This window comes from Panicum virgatum, chromosome 2N (genome assembly GCF_016808335.1).
Source record: "Panicum virgatum strain AP13 chromosome 2N, P.virgatum_v5, whole genome shotgun sequence".
NCBI classification, from domain to species: domain Eukaryota; kingdom Viridiplantae; phylum Streptophyta; class Magnoliopsida; order Poales; family Poaceae; genus Panicum; species Panicum virgatum.
This window is the reverse complement of record NC_053146.1, coordinates 21,766,441-21,788,546: the sequence shown is the minus strand read 5'-3', so window position 1 is coordinate 21,788,546 and position 22,106 is coordinate 21,766,441. Positions and strand designations below refer to the sequence as shown.

The 22,106-nt window shown below is 46.3% G+C and overlaps 1 protein-coding gene across 14 annotated transcripts; it reads right to left on the bottom strand.

Annotated features, from left to right (window-relative positions):
• Positions 1 to 219: 219 nt before the first annotated feature.
• LOC120660053 (1-phosphatidylinositol-3-phosphate 5-kinase FAB1A-like) lies at positions 220 to 20,438 on the bottom strand. Of its 14 annotated transcripts, none has more exons than XM_039938387.1 (15): positions 20,024 to 20,434; positions 19,057 to 19,334; positions 17,949 to 18,948; positions 17,724 to 17,868; positions 17,275 to 17,625; positions 16,372 to 17,088; positions 15,974 to 16,293; positions 15,763 to 15,889; positions 15,506 to 15,673; positions 14,101 to 15,399; positions 13,759 to 14,019; positions 13,376 to 13,644; positions 5,601 to 5,855; positions 5,389 to 5,527; positions 220 to 5,224 (listed from the first exon to the last, which is right to left on the bottom strand). In XM_039938387.1, exons 2-12 carry the CDS (start codon positions 19,295 to 19,297, stop codon positions 13,405 to 13,407), a joined length of 4,869 nt encoding a protein of 1,622 aa, XP_039794321.1. In that variant the 5' UTR covers positions 19,298 to 19,334; positions 20,024 to 20,434; the 3' UTR covers positions 220 to 5,224; positions 5,389 to 5,527; positions 5,601 to 5,855; positions 13,376 to 13,404. The 14 variants fall into 14 exon arrangements, with proteins under 14 accessions (XP_039794321.1, XP_039794318.1, XP_039794319.1 ...); XM_039938384.1 differs by having other exon boundaries at positions 5,601 to 5,846; XM_039938385.1 differs by having other exon boundaries at positions 5,601 to 5,843.
• Between the last annotated feature and the right edge of the window lie 1,668 nt (positions 20,439 to 22,106).

The window sequence follows — 22,106 nt, the reverse complement described above, 5'->3', positions numbered from 1 at the left end:
GTACAATCCTAACATCCTCCCTGGGGAAACACATAATTGCAACTCATTTATGCATCAAACACAAGGTTGGGTTTTGAATGTCATTGCAACATGCTTCCCTTGTGGAGTCAGTTCTTGTGATGGAATGAGAAAACTTTCCTTATGAAATCCACTCAAGGCACGGTTAACATCAACAAAGCAGCGTTGGTGAAAAATCAAAAGTGTGCTGAAATTCTTCCATGTTAAAGAGAACTCATTGCCAAAGAATCGGAACGAAATACCCTCCTTTTTCTCCACAAGAGTGCAGAGAAATTGGATTGTTAAATCTCAAGAACCCAGTCCAGAAACATCGGCAAAAGAAGACCAACCCACAACCCTCCAAACTCTACCAAATTCGACATCCATACATATTTTCTCCAGTAGTTCATCGTCGAAGCCACGGGTATGGTTGAACGTCCTGTTCTTTAGCATGTTGAGGCTTGGGTCTCTCGGTCCCCTCGAATGTCGAGGTGAGAGTCGTCGGGCACCTCCCCTTGTGGTGCCACCCGGCGCCTAAGACTCTGCTTCCTCTTCATGGGACTCCACCGGTGCTTCTTCATGGCTTGAAGGAGGGGTAGGCCAATCGTACACGTTCAGTCTCTCAAGAGAACGACTTGAACTTCCCACCTTCTTGAGTGCACCGAGGAGTCTCCTTCCAGATTTGCTCATACCTGAAATCAAGAGAGCACAAGAACACACAACAACTCGAAACGATTACATTAGTGTTAGCAAATAAAGGTCAGTCGTCCGAGAAATAAGTAGTCCATATGGGGCTTGGTTGCCTCTCACAAAAATCGTCCTTGTAGGTGATAACACGCCACAAAATCGTTCTTGTGGGCGAGACTGCTCCACACAATGGTTCTTGCGGGGTAGTAGTACCACTACAAATACTTTCTTGCAGCGAGATCGAAAGGAAACACAAGTGCAAAGGAAACGGAAAAAATGCAGGAATTATTTTTTCTTTTTCTTGTGAACTTGAAGCAAAAACAAGAGCAAATAGAGTAGAGGGAGGAACACGAGGGCAATCACTTGCAGCTCTGTTTGGGGCAGCAAGAGAAGGTCATGTGCACCGGCTTTTATAGAGGGGAGCCACCCCATGGTCGCTGGCTCCATTTTGGTGCCAAAATAGCTCAAGCTTTGGCTGAGGTCTTGAATGACCGCCACAAACTCCAAATGTGAATGAATGCTTGCAGAATTAGGCCGGTGCAGATCTAGGAATGGCCCCAAATAAATTTGGACATGAAAATCAACCACATTCATACATGCGCTAGCTTCCAAAATAAGATGGCAGCCATTTTCTTCTCAAAATACCCTTTAAAATACCCTTTGGATGCTTGGCCAAATTCACAAATTATGAGAAATGCAAATGCAGAAGTTGGAAAACCAAATATGCCAAGGGTTTCAATGCAAAAGAATGCAAAAAATCATGCAAAAATCCAATTTGAAAACCGAAGAAATTCAAACATGCAATGGTTGGAAATAAATTTGAGATAACTACCGGTTTACTTGCCGGCAAGGGTTCAAAATTTTAAGTCCACAATTTCTCCCTACGTTATTTTTAAGTTTGAAAATTTTATTCAGAGCATGACGAGGATTTATCACGTATTTTTTTATGATTCATTGTGTTTTCAACTTGTCATGTGTTTTTATCGAATAACATGCGTATTTATTATATATCATGTGTGTTTACCGTATCATTAGGGATGCTGACAGAATTCTTACCTTGATACGATGTTGGGCCCTCAGAGCTATCACTTGCTTCTTTTAGAATAATATTCAAGATTGACCGTGGAATTCTGATTATCCCGTACTAATAATCCTGATAAATGATCAGTGATGATCTACTCACCTGGATTGCATCATGATGTGGCCGGTCCTTCGGTCGATATAATCTTCTATATCATTGGTGATCAAGCAAGAACAACAAAAAACCAGATTCAAGGAAAAACCTGAACCTGATTCGTTGAAGGTTGATGATGCAATCAAGACTGATTCAATTGCCGGGAATTGAACTCTCTTGAGATTAATGACCCTCGATCACGCTTTCTTGAGTAGACTCGGATTTCATCATGAAGCTTCCAACACATTGAACTAAGTCGAACACTACCCTGTTTTCACTAAAAAGAGAAAATAGCATGGTTGTCCTGTTTGGATGTCGGCTATTAATCGTAGACAGTTTCCCAAACATTAATAATTCATAACATGTGCCTTCCCCGGCAACAGCGTCAAAAATACTTATGGGTATTTGTTAACGTCATCTCTAGATACATAATTAAAATATCTGTCCTAACAACGGCACCAAGAAATGCTTAACATTTCTTAGCACTTTTACTAAGGAACAGAGTATTCCTGAATCATGAATCATTCCGCAAGCGTATAGAATATACCGATGTAGCATTTTACCCTGTGAGTATACCGGAGTGCCATTTATATTTTCGCAGGGAAGACGACAGTACAAAGAATTTACTAAGCTAGGAAGAACTGCTACTGAATTAATATTCGGATCTGAACATGAGTAAGTGATAATATATGGCAAAGGTAGTGTGACACAAGATGAGCTTATATCAGATATAACATTTATGGGTAATAGAGGAATGAAGAGCGCACAAGGGCACTAGAAGCATTACTCAACTTAAGCAAGCATGAAACATATCAGAGTTGTTTATCCAGAAACATGATCAAATTGGACTAAAGATTCATGACACAACAGGGAGAACCACACATATCAAACAAATATGACTGTCTGGCCATCATGGACATTTATGCACCTCCTACCCCCCCCCCCAACCTAACGAGGAGGATTACGATGGCACAAAACAGGGCTGTCACCACCTGCACCACCTGCAGGCTACGTCTACAAACCGTTGGAACAAGGCGACATTCAAATTGGAACAAGTGAGTAATGGCTACATCTTGTGTTCATCTCTATTAGGAGTACCCATCATATTTATAGAGGAGGTTCACCGGCAGTTCCATTGCTGAAATCTGCTGAGGAGGCATCTTGAACCAGCATTGGGAAGCCACCAGGAAGCTTTTCACCAAAAGAGAAGGTCGAGGGGGTTGCATTGGTCGGCCGACCAGTGAGCCCAGCCCCTGGTCACCGCCTTCGTCCTGGAAGCTCCCATGAAGGTTCCTTTTATAATGCCACGTGCCAAGCCTTTGATACGTCGATTTGCTTCACTGGTGGGTCCTCCAATCCATGTGATGACTGTGTGGCGACACGTTATTGGACTTTTGCCTCTTGGATCAAAGGGTGTGATTGCCCTTCATTTTTTGGCCAAAAACCCGCACTAATAAAATTCTACGAGGACATGTGAACTTGATTCATTACCTAATGAGTGTAAGAAACACAAGCTCATCCATTTATTTCGATATTATTGACGCTCAGAATTGGTCACTATTGAGCGTCAATACGCTATTGCTTTTGCTGTTGTTGAAGTGGAGTCATTTGTTACATGGAAACGGATTTTGAAATCCTGAAAGGAAAACATACAAATAGACAACACATTCCCATGGACAGCAATGACAGATAAGGAGGTATTGTATTTTTTTCTCACCAAGTTTGGTTGTCTAACATTTGTCATGATGTATGGTTGTCTAATAGAAATGTCTTCTTTCAGGGTCTAATCCCAGCAGTGAAGCAAGTATTTCGTTAGTTAGAACACAGGTTTTGTGTCAAGCATTTATATGCTAACTTCAATGAGAAATTCAAAGGGGAAATCTTGAAAAAAAACAATCGTGGGCATGTGCAAGGTCACCTTCAGTCCAACCGTGGACCAGAAACATGGAACATATGAAAGCTTTGAATGAGGATGCCTACAAATGGCTAGAGAAGATGTCTCCTAACACATGGGTAAGAGCTTACTTCTCTGAATTTCCCAAATGTGATATATTGCACTGTACAAAAAAAACCGAGATAATAAGGTACATTGCAGTGTACAGAAAAAAGGCCAGAACACTAAAGCTCAAAATCAATGACCAAACTTGGCAAATTCTAGCCTTTCTACCTCATGTTCCTCTTAGCCTACCAAATCCAATGAATCCATAAGGGAGAGAACTGATCAAACCCACCATAAGCAGAGGGACGAGCCCCTTTTGGCCGCAGCATCGCCACCATCTTTGTGGGCGCAGCGTCATGGCTCCAGTTCGGTCGCCGGCCCTTGCTGTAGTCCTGGTCGCCACCCTTGACGCCACCCGAGGCACCGCCCACGCCGCCGCTGTTTCGTTGCCCGCCTTGATGCGCTTGCGATGAACGCAGCCGTGGAGTCACGAAGGGGTACGGGCCTAATGCCTCTAGAACAGATTATTAACTTGAGGGGCCTAATTGCAATAAGACGCCACACCACCCGCGCTTATGGACTTAAGTGACACCAAAATAGAGATTACGAACCTAATTAGTCATTTTGAGAGTTTATGGACCGGGGTGACACACCCCAACAAGTAGGACCGGATATACTCTTTGCTCTATCTAATGTTCAATTCAATGCAGGTTTCCAAATATACTATATTACATAGAAATACTTGTCGAATTGAATAATTGACAGATAAATTTGCAACTAGGAATGCAGACTAGAATAATGGGCAGTATTAGAACAGCTGCACCACACATTTATTAATGAACTCAACCATCAATTTTCAGCAAGCTAGCATCATCTGGAATTAGATGTGCGCTTTAGACATATCACATATGAAATAATCGATAAGCAGGTTTTCTTATTGACAAAGAAGTATTTTATTAATGCCACTAGTAATTTGAATATGTAAGAATAGGGGGTACGGAATCTGAAAATTATTCAGACAAAAAGATCCTCAACATCAGTGCCATCAGAGGACAAAGCCATGTTTGACTATCCTTTACACGATTAGCTAATTGGCTAATTAGTAACTAGTAACTAAAACACAAAAATACAAAATCTCTAATTCTCAACAGTCTCATGATCTATTAATGGGCTAGAATAAATAGTCCTATGACAGAATCACAGAATCTGTATCGAGAAACCACACTAAATTTGTACAAAGAGATACTGAGATACACATGTACATGCAAATGCAGTAGTGTTCTATACACAGTGAGTTCATTAATAAAATTTGCACGGAAATTCAGATGCATGTACCTAGTAGATTGGAAGGCAAATATCTCATCACTGGCACTGTCAGGCACAACAACTAGAGAATGCCACCAAACTGCTTGATACCTGTAAAAAACCTGCTTGATGCATCAAGGTCAAGGGATCAATAATTTTTTCAGACTGCAGAAATGTGTGCATAACTGAAGAAAAGTTTTACCATCTGAAGCAAAATTATAGTCATATTCCCATCTGGTTCAGGTGATCAGTGCTAAATTAGTTCTCTGCTACAAATTGTACCAACCTTTGTGAAATCATTGGTGAAGAGGAAATGGCAGATCACAACAGTCGCACCAACAAACATCTGCATTCCTAGAGTACAAGTAATCAGTGCACATCAGCAGTTGCTCATCCAGCTTGCTCCTGTGGCACGCCTCGCCACCCTGGTCCAATAAAGAATCAAATTCAACAGAGCGTCACAGAAAGAAATGAATGAAATTTAGGAACGTGAACTACCATTTAAATACATACACATCTCGTTCTTGCTTTCTCTGCTGACCTCCATGCCGGCCCACAGCCCGTCCCGTTGCGCGGGCGCGGGCGGCAATGAGGGAGGTTAATGGGCAGACAGAACACTTAACACCTGAACTTGCATCTCTCGAAGGAGAGGCTCCTTAATCAGGGGTTTTGCGGAATTCACTGATTGTGAGGATGATGATGCTTCCAATGGTTGCAATGTTGGTGGAGAAGACATCGAAGCTGCTGCAAACGCTGTTGATGAGTTTGATGATGGATATTGACTGCTAAGAGCTGGCTGTTGAGAAAATTCAGATCTGCACCCTCTTTCTTTTGTGCAGTGCGCCACTACTTGCCTAGCTTGTTTTGTTTCTAATGTGTACCAATGTGGCTGTGAACTGCTATTAATTATGCCACTATTATCTATGCAATGATGCTACTTTGGATGTATTTTGCAAGCACTCATGCTGTTATTTAGTTCCCAGTTTCCTAGTGACCTGCGGCCTCTTGTGTTGTATTTTTGCTGATGAGTTCTCTCATTGTCTAATATTTATGTAGCTTGCTGCTTGGGACAAGAAGAAAAGAGAAGTCAGGCTCAGGCCATCAAGAAGGTATTTCAGTTGATCCACATCCATATTTATTCATTTAATCATATTACAAAAATGTTTGACTTGCTGTTACAATCATCAGCACTCACTATTTCACTAACTAATTTCAAACATGCAAGAGGGTTGCATCCCGCAAGGAACAAGGACAATTGGAAGTGGGAGGATGTCTGCTAGATGAGCTCCAAAACTTGCAGCAACAAGATATGTTTCTATCACTCCATCTAGGTTAAGGTATGTGTATGGTGTCACCTCGCCGCACGCCATACTCGCCTAGGCGTCTGGAAGGGGGTGAGTCGCCTCGCCTCGCCTTGCCGCCGTAAAAACCATGCTTATCTAACATTCTCTCCCTAAGTCTCACATTGTGGTCCAAGCCACGTGAAAGTCGTCGTGGGCGTTGGTGGAGAACCTGCCAGAGCTAGTGAAGAACTCAATGGGGTCGATGGCGACTCGGATGCTGGAGTAGGCAGGCTCAGTGTAGAAGAGCTGCCAACTCCCCCGGATGCTTCAAGGTGGATGTCGACGACGAAGCATCGGGTCGTCAAAGTGGAAGAGAGCGGTGGTGATTGTCATGGGAGGTAGGGTTGAAAACGGGACGAGAAAATCCCGTCCCGACCGGCTCCGTTTACTGTCTAAACCGGCCATAAACTGTTTTCTAGGGAAAAACAGGAAAACGGGGGAAAAAATGGGAAAACGGGCGGGAACCGGAACAGAATCGGTTGGAGTGTTTTTCCGACCGTTTTCACGCGGGAAAATTCCCGCGGGAATTCCCGGATTTGTGGGCCTCAACCACAATTTCAGCCCAATCTCCAATTCCAACCTCAGGCCCGCGCAGGCGTCCCCAAGGCCCAAACGGCCCAACCGTCCAACCCTAGGTCCCTCACCCAAATCCCAATCCTACGCCGGCCGTCGCGCCCCTCTCCTCCAGTCGCCGGCTGCCGCGACCCTCTCCTCCAGCCGCCGGCCGCCGCACCCAGCCACCCCTCACTTCCCGCTGCCGACCGCCGCACTCCCCAGTATCCATGCAACCGTGCCTAGCCGCCTAGGCCCCTCCGCCGCCAGCGCGCCACTGCAGCACCTCCTTGGCCCTGTGCACTAGCTTCTCGCAGATGTGGGTCATGAGGTGGGGTTGGCCGGGTGACGAGCAAAGGGCCACGAAAGGGCGAGCTAGCGAGGTGAGAGCGGCGAGCGGAGGGCGAGCTAGTGAGGGTCGCGTCGCGAGGTGGGATGGTGGCGCTAGCGGGTACGCCTGGACGGGAGGCTGCGACCGTGGCTTGGGCACGAGATCCGCCGCAATGCCCACCCTGCTAGCCTAGGTCGGCGTCACCACCGACTTCCGAGCCGCGAAAATCCCCCAAACCCCCCATCCCAAATGTTGCGAGGCCGCCTCCGCCTCTGTGGCCGGGGATCCATCGGCGGGGGCTGAGAAGAGGAAGGCAGTGCCGGCGCCGCGGCGCTAAGGTCCGAGATCCACGCGACAGGCGTCGACCTTCTTCCACCGCTGTCGGCTACTGGCTGCTGCTGCCGTGCTGCCCATGTGGTATTTTTTTCTTTATTTCGAACTTGTGCCGCCTGAACTGTGTTGTCAACTTGATGATGTGTGAGTGTGATGTATACATGATGTCGAGCTAAATGTTTGAAGTGGTTACATGTGTCGTGTTCCCGACCGTAATTGATATTTTCCCATCGTAATTGATATGTTCCCGATCCGTAATTTCCATTTCCGATATCCCGTAATATCGAATTCGTTTTCCCGTCCGTCTTTCCCATTCCCGCTCCTGTTCCCGGCCAAAAAAAAAAACAAGAACAATAACGGTTTGGGGGTTTTCCCGACCATTCCCAACCATTTTCATCCCTGATGGGAGGAGAGAAGTCCGATCCTTTCTCTCCCCCTTTTGCCGCCACATGGCGAAGCTCAATGTTCCTGTCCTATCCAACAGGAACAGAGCCAGCTCAACCTCCTCGTATGATGTGTCCCGAACCTGGCCCAGCGCATCACCTGCGGGCCGTCCTTGAACACCTGTTGGCCAGGGTGCCACTCCACGCGGTGAGGCCCTGGCTCAGCTCCAGAGTAGACGTCGAGTGAGAACTCGGTCTTGACGTAGTCCAGGCCACACGAGCTCGAGCTCAGCGTGCCTCCGCTCCATGAGCATCTTGTCTGCACCCTTGGCTTGGAGTCGAAGTAGGGGTTGAGATCGGAGTTGCGGTTGTGATCCAACTGCCGGTCAGCGCAGTCCAACTGCCGCTGGCGAGCGCAATCCACCTCTAGGCGCCGCTGCGTAGCCCTGCTAATGGATTAGGCCGGAATGGGTTAGACAGTTTGGATTGTATATGGGCTTTCCCTGGGTTGGCAGCAATGGTTTCCACGTGCATCTTGGGCTGGATAGATTTGGGATTACCGACCTAATGGATTGGGCCAGTTTGGTTAATTTTTTTTGTTCCAAACGAGTTACAACCCATGGATAGCCCATGGATGAAAACAGTTGTTGCTCCACATCAACAAGAACTTGTGCCGCCGGCCGCCACCTCCCCGCGCAGCGCAGCGCCAAGCTGGGCCAGCCCAACAACGTCGTCCTCATCGTCGCCACCTCCATCTGGCTGCCCATTCCCGCCAGCCACGCCTTCGCCTTCCTCCGCGACGAGAACGCGCGATCCCAAGTATGCCCCCGCCTCGCCGGCGACTTGCCCCTTCGGCGTCCGACCGAACTCTGGGACACATCACCGCCATCAACATCACCTCACTTGATGCTCGCACGCTTGACTGTTACGTTCGCCATTGCTGCGGCACAGTGGGACATCCTAGCGCACGCCAATCAGGTTCAGGAGGTGCTGCGCATCCCCAATGGCCCCAACCCTGACAACTGTGTTTTTGTGCTGAGAGTGAGCACTCAACCAAACCACTCATCTTCATCTCTTTTCTTTTGCACGAACGTGCAATTGTGCTGCTGAATTATGTGACGAATAGATTGCTGATGCCTTTTTTTGTTGCAGGGGATGAGCGGCGAGGACGCGTCAGGCATCCCACTGCTGTCGTCGGGCTTTGCTATCCTGCCTGACGCCCAGCCAAGGTCCGACGCAGCGGGTGAGTCCAGCTCCAGCAGCGGTGGCCCGCTAGGGACGATCTCGCCGGGTTGCGTCACCACCATCGCGTTCCAGATCCTCGTCAGCAGTCTGCCGTCGTCCCGGGTCAACGCCAAGTTAATGGGTTTCACAATGGGTTAAAACCATAGTTGTGTGGTGCATCGGTACAGTATACAGGATAATATAATATAATCGTGGGGTGGATTGGTTTTTGTAGTGAATGGATCGCATTGGGATGGGTTTATTTTTTTTTACAATACTAGTATGGACTGGTGTGGGTAAAAGTTGGATTTCAGCCCACTAGCAAGTGAGCTGATCGACCTCCAGCTCATGGTGCTCTTCTTCCAGTGACTCACAGTGCGCCGCCGTGAGCCCCGAGACCGGTCTCCGAGACCTGGTGCTCCTTGATGGGAAGCGAGTGAAGGTACGCCTCCTCAACCATTCGGAGCTTGCCACTCTTCACCAATCGTCTGAGCTTGGTGAGGGGTACCCACTCCTCGCTGCCGCATAGCCTGCCATGGTCGCCGCATCCAACACGGCCGAAATCACGACCAAAGCCTCCGTGGTCGTGTAAGTGCATTTGGCCCCCTAAGTAGGTTTTGATGATAATGACACGCACAATTAAGGAGCTAATGCGTTTATTAAGTTATGAGCAGGATCTAAAATCATTGAAACGAAAAAGAGCAATTAACGACGTCATATTCACTAGAGACGGTGCATGAGCTTCATTAAAGATCTTTATAAATTCTATTTTGAATTTGAGTACAGGAAGCACCATTCTATTAAGAGGGATGCAAAAAGATAGTCCGGAGATGCCAAAGTGTCTAGATGAGAAGCTAACAACCAGATAAAAGACACCATGCACTCACTTGCACTTAACCCTACTTTTTCAGCAGGGGTCGGAAGTTCCGACCCCCTCGGAAGTTTTGTGCTTCTCCCGACAAAGTGTCCTTGGCCAGCTGAAGTTTAGTGGGTCGGAAATTCCGACCCCTCATATCGGAGGTCTCATTCTGTTTTCGACAAAAACCTCTCGATCTTTAGTTCTTTAACTGGTCGGAAGTTCCGACCTAGTGTCGGAAGTTCCTACAACCACATAAACAGCCAGCAATGGCTAGTTTTTTAGGCTTGTCTATATATGCCTCTTCACCCCCTTTCAGTTAGGGCTGCTGACCCCACGACTTGAAAACATCCTCAAGCTTCCAAAACTTCTCCCCATCCCCTTCAAGAGCTAATCCTTAAGTGAATCCAAGCTAAGGCTCTGGGTGTAAGCTAGATTTGAGTGTGAGCTTGAGTTCTTGACTTGTGTGAGCAGCAAGTTCTTCTCAAGGGCACTAGAAGCATCTCCAACATTCGATTCGCGTTTGTTACTCTTGGAGCTTGCTCCTAGACGGTTCGGCGTCGCCCGTGGAGCGCCCTCTCGTGTGGTGAGCGCCCTGAAAAGTTTGTATTACCCCGTCCTTTGTGAACAATTGCTAGTGAGTATCTCAATCTTCCTAAGTGGTTGATTAGGTGAGGAAAAAAGGTTATAGGGCAACTCGGCTCTTTGTGAGCTTATCAACGGAGACGTAGCTTCCTTAGTGAGAGTTAACTTCGAGATAAATCTTGTGTCAATTTGCTCTTATTGTTTTCATATTGTTCTTGTTGACCAAAAGCTTAGTTTGTCCCGATCTACTCTTTTGAGTTGTTCTAGTTCATAAGATCACTTACAACCCATTGGTGAACTTTTGATTCAAACAGGTTTTTCAATTTCATCTTAGTTTTTGAATCTTGTTCAAATTCTATTGTGTTGTCGGAACTTCCTTCACAGGGTCGGAAGTTCTGACAGGGTTAACTTGTGCAAATAATTTTTCACGTTTTGCAGGTTCGCCTATTCAACCCCCCCTCCCTTTCTAGGCATCACCAAGATCCTTTCAGATCCCGAGTACGGTCTCCCCCGTGCTCGGCTTCACGGTCCCGAGGAGCAACCACCTTGCGTCGTGCCTGCTCGCCTTCGCGGACCCGTACAGAGTCGAGGTCGGAGTCGCGATCACGGTCCAACCGACGGAGCCGGTCAGCACGGTCTAACTGTTGTTGCCGATCGCGCTCCGCCTCCATGCTCCGATCATCCTCGGGGAGCTTGCCGAGCCTCGAGAGGGCCTCCCGTGCGTCTCATGCCTGCAGCACCGCCCGCACGTCGAGGGTCTGCAACACTATCTGCATGTCGGCCTCTGAATCAGTCACCTCCGGTGCATCCAGCCGCAGAGGGGCAACGGGAGTTGTTGTGGCCTTCGCCACGGCTATCGTGGCCTCCGCCACAGCCGCAGCTTGCCGCTCCCATTCGGCTCTGCACGCAACCTTCGCCACCATAGCCTCCAGCGCCTTATGCGCGGCCTGAGCCTCCTCTTCTGCCGACGCGGCCTGGAGCTTAGCCTCAGCCATGCGCGCAGTAGCCACACACCACACCCTGCACCATTGCACTTGAAACAGCTTCGCCTCAGCCTCGGCCGCCGCCGCAGCAACCTTCTCCGCCTCGAGAGCCTCCCGCTCCGCCTGCGCCGCCGCTCCGCCCACGTGCGCTCTGCTTCCGCAGCAGCCACACCCTGCGCCGCTACGCGGCTGCCTCCTCACGCGCCGCTGCAGCCGTTGCATCCAATGCGGCCGCCGCTGCCCGGCACCACGTGCTCGACGTTGTTGAGCCGTGAGAGGAGGCCCGGGATGAGCTCGAGACGGCCATCCTGGACATGCCCCTCCTGCACGCGGGCTGCTGGAACAGCATGCTGCTGCTTCTGGCCACATACCCTGCTCCAAGCAGAGCCGCCGCTGCTCCCGCCTGGATCCGCGCAGCCGAGCCGCTGCCACAGCAACAGCCCTATGCTGCTCCCGCGCGCGGCTTCGCTTGCCGTCCCGCTGCTCTGCTCCTTGTGCACGCACGCACTTGACCGTGCCTCACCACTAACCCGTTGCACCGCGCCGGCCGCCGGTCCGCCCACGCTCGCGCCACTACACGGCCTCCGCGCGATGCTGGTCTGCGCTGGCGCCGCTGCGCCGGGCCCCGTGCGCCCCCCGCGCACCCACGCCGCGACACGCCCACACGCAGCCTCGTCAAGCTGCGTTGCGCCCGCTCCTCCCACTACGCGCCTGCCCTGCAGTCGGGCCACCCCCGCGCCCGCGAGCAGCTCTGCCCACATCCTGCGCTCGAGAGCCGCTCGCCTGGCCCCATCACTCCGTCCGTTAGCCTCCTCCCTTGTGCGCCCGTGCATGCCGCGCTTCCGCCTCACCGGCCGCGTCCTGCACACACCTCGCGCCGCGCTGTGAGGGGTGGAGGGAGGAGGGGCGCTGCCGGAAGATAGGGAGAGAGGAGGTGGCCGGCGGCCGAATCTCGGGAAAGGAGGGAGAGAGAGGTAGATGGGGGAAGAGAGAAACCCTAGCTCTTGATATCAATTGTTAGCGCAACAGTTGGTCCAAGGGGCACAGGGTTACATATATAGGGGCGGGGGACTTAGCCAAGTCACCTCTTTAACCCCGGTTCTTCCTAGGAGGCCACAGGAGGTCAGTAAAACCACCGTGTGATCCCATTGATGGTCAAGATCACCCCGGGGGACTATACCTAGTCCTATCTAGTAATATAGATAGATACATAGACGCACAGATATGAGACTTATCTAACATATAATTCATGATGTTCTAGGATAGATCACATTACAATAGACATATATTGACCAAATGGTGTCACTGTATTTGTGCCTGTCATGGCAAGTGTAGTGCTCAACCCACAAACCTTACCACTCATTTTATTAAAGTAATACAGAAAGGATGAGAATGTGGCTTGCAATTCAGCAATATATATTCCAATAAACACAACTGCAGTGCATTATATTCTCCTCTACCCCTATATCCTCAATCTCCACCCCCTAACTATCATCAATTAAGAACACTATCTAGGTTATTTATGTGTCACCATTCATTTGCTTAAAATTTGCACTTCCCTGGTGTCCTAAATGCTAGGATGTACAACTGCTGAGAAGCAAAATAGACAAGGATAGATATACACACGCCACAAAAATGAAGTAGATGAATTGATCCTAACTCATGACAAGTTTAGGCAACTACCGATACCAGGAATGACCAGGCCCCACGACTCAAGCATCTGGAACTGATAGAAAGTATTGTGACATAAATGCTCTGAATCTGATTTTGTACTCCCTAGGTGAAATAACAGTTGGCGATAGATTCTTCGGAACAAAAAGAGATGTCTTCACCCAAGATTCCAGCTGTTTGTCCCAAGTATATTGTCTCAAATAATCTATAATTCCAAATACAAGCTCTTTCTTCTGTTTGTCAACTCCAACAAACAAGGAGTAATCCATGACATTCATGTTCTGCAAGCATAAGGAAATAAATAAGATTCAGAGACAAAATGATAGATAGTACTATAAAATGAAGTAAGTATAATATTCAAAGAAAATTATTTTACTGGCAACAGGCACACATACACTTAGAAAAGCTGTGTCATTCCAAATAGCACGTTCCATGAGGTTTTTGGTTTTTCCCTCAATGTAGATTGGCATGGTACGCATATCTTCAATAAAATTCTGATCCAACAGCACCATTTCAGGATTTTTTGAATCAGAAATATATCGTGAGAAAAGAGCACCCTTCAGATCATATCTACGTAGTATATTATGCCCAAACAGAAGATTTTCCATAACCATAAAATTAGCCCTTGTTTCCTTGCCATTCCTTGTTTCCTTAACCTAAAATAGTGTCAGAAAGAGATATATCATTAGATGCTAGGAGTAGTTGAGCCGCAGATTTTCCTGGAAGGTTGAACACACCTGATATATTCCCAGAATTTTTGCGAGACATGTAGGGTTATTTGAGACCTCAGATACACCAAAATGCTTGAAGTACTCGAGACCAAACTTTAAGAACGAATCAAACTCAGTCTTCTTGATTTGTTTTATGATAAATCTGTCATCCATTGATTTCGCAAAGAAAACCTTACTCTTTCCGCCCTGTGCATCCCAATGTTTGCAGCGGCTTATCGATGAAATATAGGCAAGTTCTGATGGGCAGCATATCTTCCGAAGATCATGGAATTGCTTTGCATATATACAAACAACGGTATATTTGCTTCTAAGAGCTATTTTTTCATTGTTCAGATCAATTTCAGGATGCAGATCTTTAAAAGCTGACAGAAATGAATCATAAAACCCAGATGTTGATTCCTCAGGTGATATTTTCGATGCAAGAATGGATGACAACATAGAAGCATTTCTATCCAAGTTGCTAGATGCAGCTTCAGAAGAGAACCCTTGTTGTTCAGATATAGTTAATGCGACAGCAATAATGCTGGAAACCTCTTCCTCAGCAATTGACAAGATATTACCACCACGGCCAACTATAAAATGCCCCAAGTCCATCTGACGTTTTAATTGTGTCAATGATGAAGAACATGGGGTGTATTTGTTGATAAGGTGAAATTTATACAAAGAACCACCTTGAAGCTCTTTCTTATATTCGAGTTCCAAGTGACTAAATTGATTCCAAACCCATTTTCCTGCATCATCACTCGGTATGACAACACGATATATTTCATTTACTTTGGATGCTGCAGGCTGTTCATGATTTGTATATGGTGATTTCTCCAAACAAAACTCATTAGCAATCTCCACAGTTGCCTCAAACTGATGTGAACCATTTTCAGTAGCTTCGCCTGGAGAAGAAAGAGATGATCTGACATTATGATCTTGATAAACGGGCAACTCATGCTCTTTGATTATTAGATTATCAATAAGTTGAGCCTTATCCAAAATTTTATTGCAACATGAATCATCAAAGCTGCTAGAAGAACTTATAGTTGCTTCATTTCTTTCTGTTCCAATGTTCTTCATTAATGGTGTGTCTTGGAGAGCAATACTGCCAGAATTCTTCAGCTCACTCTTTACCGTCCTTTCGTGAATAGAATTGTCTGAAGATACAGTATTAATTTTAGTGTACTGGAGAATATGAAGCAATCGAAGATCCCAAATATAGAACCCAAGAAGAAGTTGCTGGTAAAGCCAGTTCAAACCAAGGATCTCATGAGCAAAACTCTCAGGTGTTGCAACTTGGTTAAACGCCTTCAGAGAAACCTTGTATATGGAGGATGCGTTAAAATACCCAAAAATAGTTCAAAATCATTTGCATAAGAGAATCAAGAAAATATAAATGATAATAGAACTGATGCATCATGATTACCTCAACTTCATTTTTTTCCTGCGTAAGCATCCTAGTCACCTCCAAAAGTAATACCTCATATACTGAAACGTTGGTGCCTTCCCCCATGGTTTGAGTAGTGTACCTTGATCTTAAGTCTTGTATTCCATTTTCAATTTCTGAGAATAGTTGTTTCCACTTAAGATGGACCTAAGAATAGAAGAATGTTAGCATGCAAGTATGGGATTGGCTGAAGGAAAATAAGCAGCTGCTGCTGCAAATATGTAGCAGAAACATACATTATTCACTTCAACATCAAGCCAATCCTTTTTGTTTCTATTATTGAACTCCAAAGTCAATGGAGGTTTACAAGTAGAATATATTTCAACAGATGAGTATATGAACATAGCAACTCTGGATCCAAATCTGCAAGGGATAAAATGACAAAAATTATCTTTAAATCATGATGAAAACAATCCATATTTACGTAGCTGTCTTCTAGACTTTTACCCAAAGAAACGTAGGCAGTCTCTATGCAGCAAATGCCCACATGATGATAGCTTCTTGGCAGCAGAGTGAGTTGAGAAGCTGAGTTCCAAGAACTTCCCAAATGACAGATTACGTGCAGAGGAAGATATTATAACCCTATTGGTTGGCTTAGCACTGCATCTCAAGCATCTAGTCCACATCCAAATTCTTCCTTGAGCCTCACCAGAAAGTGATGACTCCAAGGGAAGTCTTTTCACAAGAACAGTGAGAGTACCATTATGGTGAGTATAAGAGTACATATGAGCTTCTGGAGACTCACCGCACGATAAGCAACTGTGTTTCTGCAAGCAGTTTACTTTGTTATGGAAATAAAACCAAGGAAAATGATGGATCTCTTAAAATAAGTTAAGAAGTATGACCTCATTAAGTAACGTATCTTGCAAATATCGTCCGAGAGATGTATCGAAATACCCATAATAAGTTATCCGGGAAAGGTGACTCCGTTCGCAAACAACTTGGTTCCTGATATGTTGGCAAGACATTGAAATCAAGATGTCCTGAGTATTCAAAGAAGCTCCACTCTCAGCACAAATTCCATTAGCCTTTTCTTGAAATTTTTCGCCAGATAATTGTTTCTTCTGCACCTCTTTGGAAGTATCCATGAATGATGAGCCATCAAAACCATCACATGTGTTTGACACAGCATAATCTGATGATGGTGTGTCCTGCATAAAATTGGTCGAGGGAACTGAAACAGGCAATGATGGATATGACCAAATGCCTTTGCTGTCAATATGCACAGCAGGATCTTCAGGCGTCATAGTTTTGTTATCATGAAGATGCAGCAGTATAGGCCTTTCAGTATGAATGAACTTTTCCTGATTAGCATACTGATCATCGCAAGTTGGGTGTTTCATGGTGTCACTGTTTTCCGAACTATCATAACAGGGATCAAGATGGAGTGCATTAGTTTTAAAGCACTTCTCTTTCCCTGTGGTAGGTTTGTCTGTCGTAAATAATTTTTGATCAGCAAAGAATGAAGTTTCAAGGATCAAATGGTAAGCTGCAAAGACAGTGAAATGAAGGACACGCTTAATCTTCTTAAGTTCTTCTCTTGCTGCGCCTTTCAGCAGTATCTACAAAATAATGTCAATCTAATCAGAACTAGCAAAGCATAAAGAGCATACAAAATAGGATAAGTGAGTTTCTGAGAAAAATGGTAAAAAAAATGCATAAAATGCAAAACAAATGATCTGATACACTAGTATACAGACTAGATAAATAAATAAAAATTACACATAAATAAGAAAGAGAGAACATACTGTGCATCCCAGAGGTCTTGGAAAGCCCTCTAGAAACAAAAACGTTTTCAATGACTTCCTTCCATCTTCTCCAGTAATATTATGCTCTTCAACAAACTTTTCAAAATGGAGAGACTCACACTGCTTAATAATGCTGGGTTTTGTAAGAACATTCTGCAATGATACTATTGGAGAGCCAGTGCAACGAGCAATTCTTTCCAGCCGACGCATATTCATGTCACTAACTACTGTAACTCCTAGTTTCTGAACATGTTCATTCACATTACGGGAAACTACTTTCTCCACCAATATAACATCAGGCTGGCATTTGCCTATCACTTCACTAAGTGTTTTCTCCAGCTGTTCGTTTTCCTGGTCAATGTGAAAGAAGATGCATTTTGTAAATCTCACCTATTATCTAGTATTTTATCTCTGCAATATAAATAAGCTTTAGTTAAGAGCATGCACACCTGTTTCATTGAATTTATTGACGCTAGCCCTGTTGAAAAATGGCCAAGCGCACCCTGAAGAAGTAACAATTTTGGATGCTTTACATTGGCACGCATCTGTTTATGTGCAGCACTCTTCTTAAAAACAAGACCATTGACCACTTCACTATCAAAGGAACAAAGAAAGGGCACCTTATTGAGACAACGCAAGGATGAGGAAAGAATAGTACAATATCGATTTGTTACCTCTGCTGGTAAGATCCTGAAGGTATGCATTTAACCTTCACATACAAACCAGGATCCATTGCATTTCCAGAATTGGCATCAGGCTTCACAAGTAGTGCAGCATCCCACGACAATGAAGCAACAATATCAAGCCAGTTCTTCTCGGTGCCTCCATCAGATATAGAGAACCCTTCAGCAGCCAAGAAACGACTTACAAGGATCTTGAATTGCCCATTCATAACTTCTGACATTACTTTCTGCAATTGGTCTTCATGGCTTTCCTTGCTTCTCTCTGCTAAGTTGATGTTGAAACTTGACCTAGCCCAGCCAGAGCTGTTATTTTCACTTTCAGCGGAGTTATCAGAAACAGTATCAAAGTCATCTTTCATATTTTCTGGTGCTGGTGGCGACCAGATGAGAGGATCTGCATCAAAACTGGGCAATACAAGTGGGTATAGGCATTCATTTTCATTATCAAAGTCATCACCATGTTTCATGTCAGGTTCGGTATTTGATATATTATTATAAACTATTGTATTTTCCATGCTACCATCAAGTTGATCCATAACTTGTTCATTCAATGGAACAATATCACCACCTGGCATAGGAAGGCTGGTGACCTCTTCAACATCTATCACACCGGATTGTTTAAGATCGAAATCTTCCACTGATACACCACATTTTGTTTCTATAGATTGATTATTGGATAGGAAATCTTGATGCTGCTCAGAAGGTAGATTTAAACATGAAGTATTATTAGTGTCATCAAATTTCCCTTTGGTGGAGTCTTCTGGTGTTTCCAATTCTGGATGACCAGATGAAATATTTTGATCTGCTGGAATGGGAACAGTAGCACCGTCATCAACAATAGCAATATCACAGAGTTGACAGTCTTCCACTTGTATTAAACTCCCTTCTCCTTGCTCCATTATATCATCATTCAATAGAAAATCAGGATAACTTTGACCAGTATCTTGGATCTCAATCTCCTCTTCAAAGTCAGAGTCCGTTAGGGAGTCACCTGAGGAACATACAGGCCGTAGAAAACTTATGGTTATGTAAGAAAATCATGTTAGATGATACAGATAATCATATCACATATTTCAGAGAACAGTGCTCCAACACTCACCAAGGCTTGAAAAGCAACTAGCAAAGCTTGAGAAAGAATTTTCTCGGCTGATCATGGGGGTGCCATAAGGAGTGCTGCAAGGGCTTGAGTCCATGTGCAACCAGTTGGTCTCATCAGTAACAATTGATAACCCCTCACTATGATCACACATCTTGGAGCAAGATGTACTGCAGGTCAGGTCGATATTGACCTCATCCATGGTTGTCTCTTTTGATGCACATACATGACACATTTTACTCATGACACAACTTTACTGCATTATTGTGCTAGCATGCCACCTGCACATAAAAGCAACACCAAAGTCATCCACCCAACTAAACCATAACTTGAGAGCCTAGTCACTATATATAAAGTATTCATCATAACTGCACAAGAATTTACACAGTTCCACCACAGGGGAACAAGATCATTATCAAGTGCTTGAACTACAAAATTTGAGCGAAAGAACAGATCTCATCTAGACCCATAGATTTGGAAACTGTACTAGTAAAATTTAGCAAGTTGCACTAGTCTGTAGTGGTGGAAGGAAGAAAAACACACATATAAAATTAACATGAACCAAGAATTGCCATCATAATTTCACTCAGAAACTAAGAATTTGGAGATAGTAGATAAATTGGAAATAATGAAACGTACACTAAACAACCTAGATTATATAACTAAGCCAAATGCCTCCCAATTTTTGCAGTAACGTACACTAGTTCCACACTTCCATTTGTATTTCACCCATTATTATAACGTAGCCCAGCCACCATGCTGATAAAAAAATAAAATAAGAATTCATCAACCATTCGAGCATTCGGTAATCCAGAATGCAGAGATTTTTGCATACTGCAACGGTCACCATCATGTGCAATCTCTTAAACAATCGCAATGGTTACCCTCTGATTAACATCCTCTAACTAAAATCACCGCAGTCCACCGAAGCCGTGCAGATCTAGCAGCCCAAATAATGGATAGCAGGTACCTGGGAGGGATTGGGCGAAGAGGATTGCGTCGTGGGGGCGGAATCCCAATGGCAGGAGACGGAGCCGGCGTGGTGGTGGGCGCAATCCGGATGGCAGCAGACGATCCGACGTCGCGGAGGGCTCACGTGCGGCAGGAGTAGGCGGGCCGGCAGCCGGCGCCGTTGCCGGCGGAGCGCAGGGTGTGCGGACGTCCCGCCGCGAGGAGGCGGACCACGCGATTCGCGCTATCCGAGAGGCGCGCCGAGGTGGGCGGCGGCCGGCGGCGGGCAGGGCGGAATCCTTGTCCCCGCGCCCGTCGGTGATGGCCCGAATGAGGGGTGGGGCGTGAAGGAGAGAAGGGCCAGGCTCGGCTATGGAGGATTGCCGGGGGCGTCGGCTCTGGGGAGCGTTGCAGCATGTCTGCGCGGAGGTCGCGTTTTGTGCTGTGGCGCCCAGGGTTTTTTTTCCCAATCGGACACCCCAAACCGGAGCATTCCGGTTCCGGTAAACCGGATCTGTTTGACCGGTTACCGGTAGAAACCGGTCAAATTCAAATTTGAATTCAAAAAACTCAGTTCAATCGGTTCGTATCGGTATACCGACCGGTTAGACCGGTTTACCGGCCGGTTTGACCGGTTTGAATTCAAATCCAAATTTAAAATCGCATGTGTAACAGGTTTGGACCGGTTTACCGGCCGGTTTGATCGGTTTATCAAGTGGGCCTTAATGTGCCGTCTCATTTTTTTTCTTTTCTTTTTTGTTTTAACTTTAAATGCCCGAAAAATATGTTAAACGGATGAATTTTTGAGAAAATTTGACACCATTAAATTCGTCGCACCTTGAAGTATTTTTAAAAAAATTTTAGGAATTTTTCATTTTTTTTTAATTCAAACCCAAATCGGAACCGGACCGGACCGGTTCGACCAGTAACCGATCAAACTGGACCGGTTCTGGTGGCGCCTTCGTTCATGTGCCCTTTTTTTCAGGCATTAAACAAGTAACCCTGCCGTGTCTACGGGCTTATTCGGACAGATTTTTTTTGAGAAGGACCATTTTTTCGATGGGCATTTTCGTCTCTTCAAAGCCGTAGAAGCGCCTCGATCTTGGCTTTTCCAAAAAAAAAACGTGGCTTGCTCTATGTTGAAGGGCATTTAGAGGGTGAAGATTTTTTCCCCCTCAGAGAACGAAGCTGGTTGAAAATCAAAGCGCCGCCAAACAGAACCATAATGTCACAAAGTTATTTGGTTGCTTGTTTCACTCTTGAAGTCTAGTTCAAGATTTTTTAGATTTGATATTCGAGGTAGTACTCTAGAAGTCTAGTTCAAAATAATGCTTGCAGCGGAGGACAAGAATGAACAAGAGCATTATTCGGGGGGGAAAAAAGAATGAACAGGAGCCGGCCAGTAAGCCGTTAGCAAGAGGCAAACGAGGTTCCTTTGCCCAGGAGCGAGGAAAAACGGCCGACGACGATGGATGCCAAGTCACGAGCGTATGCAGCTCAATGCCCTAGCCTCCACGACGAGAGATCCCCCCCCCCCCCCCCCCCCCTACCGAACGCATCGCACTCTCCCCCGGTACGTGCGTTGCCACTTGGGGCTAGGTAACCGATCGCGTCGGAGCGTGCGGACACGCCACCGCCCGCTTCTGTCGCGCGCACCGGCGGCCCTCGGCACCCCGCCGCACGCGGTCGGTCGTTTTCTACTGGATCGCCGATGGATGACACTCTGGGTCTCTGGCTGGCATCGGAAACCCACCGCGGGACGCCGCCACCGCGCTTGGGTCTGCCTGTCCGGCGGCGACGCGGGGTCATCTGCGCGCCAGGTTGCCAGCGCGCGCGCGGCCGCGGCCGGCCAGCACGATTCCAGGATGGAAAAGCTGGATAGCAAAAATCAAAAAAAAAACCCTTCTGCCCGGGCCGGCGACCCCGGGCGGCGCGCCATGTTTCTGTGCCTTTCGGCTGCATGTGGTGTGGTAGAGAGTATGCCGTGTGATGTGAGATTATGCTGACGCATTTGTCGGGATTCCTAATCTCCGAGTCCTATAGAGAGGGTGCGCATGTGCACTTGCGCCGTACGCGACGGGAGACGGTCGGCGACGTTGCCT

Coding starts and splice junctions, on each gene's coding strand:
- LOC120660053 (XM_039938393.1), bottom strand. CDS start 19,297: ATGAGTAAAATGTGTCATGTATGTGCATCAAAAGAGACAACCATGGAT. Junction 17,626..17,723: donor CAATAAATTCAATGAAACAG/GTGTGCATGCTC, acceptor CACATTGACCAG/GAAAACGAACAGCTGGAGAA. Junction 14,020..14,100: donor AAATTCTGGGAATATATCAG/GTGTGTTCAACC, acceptor ACACTATTTTAG/GTTAAGGAAACAAGGAATGG.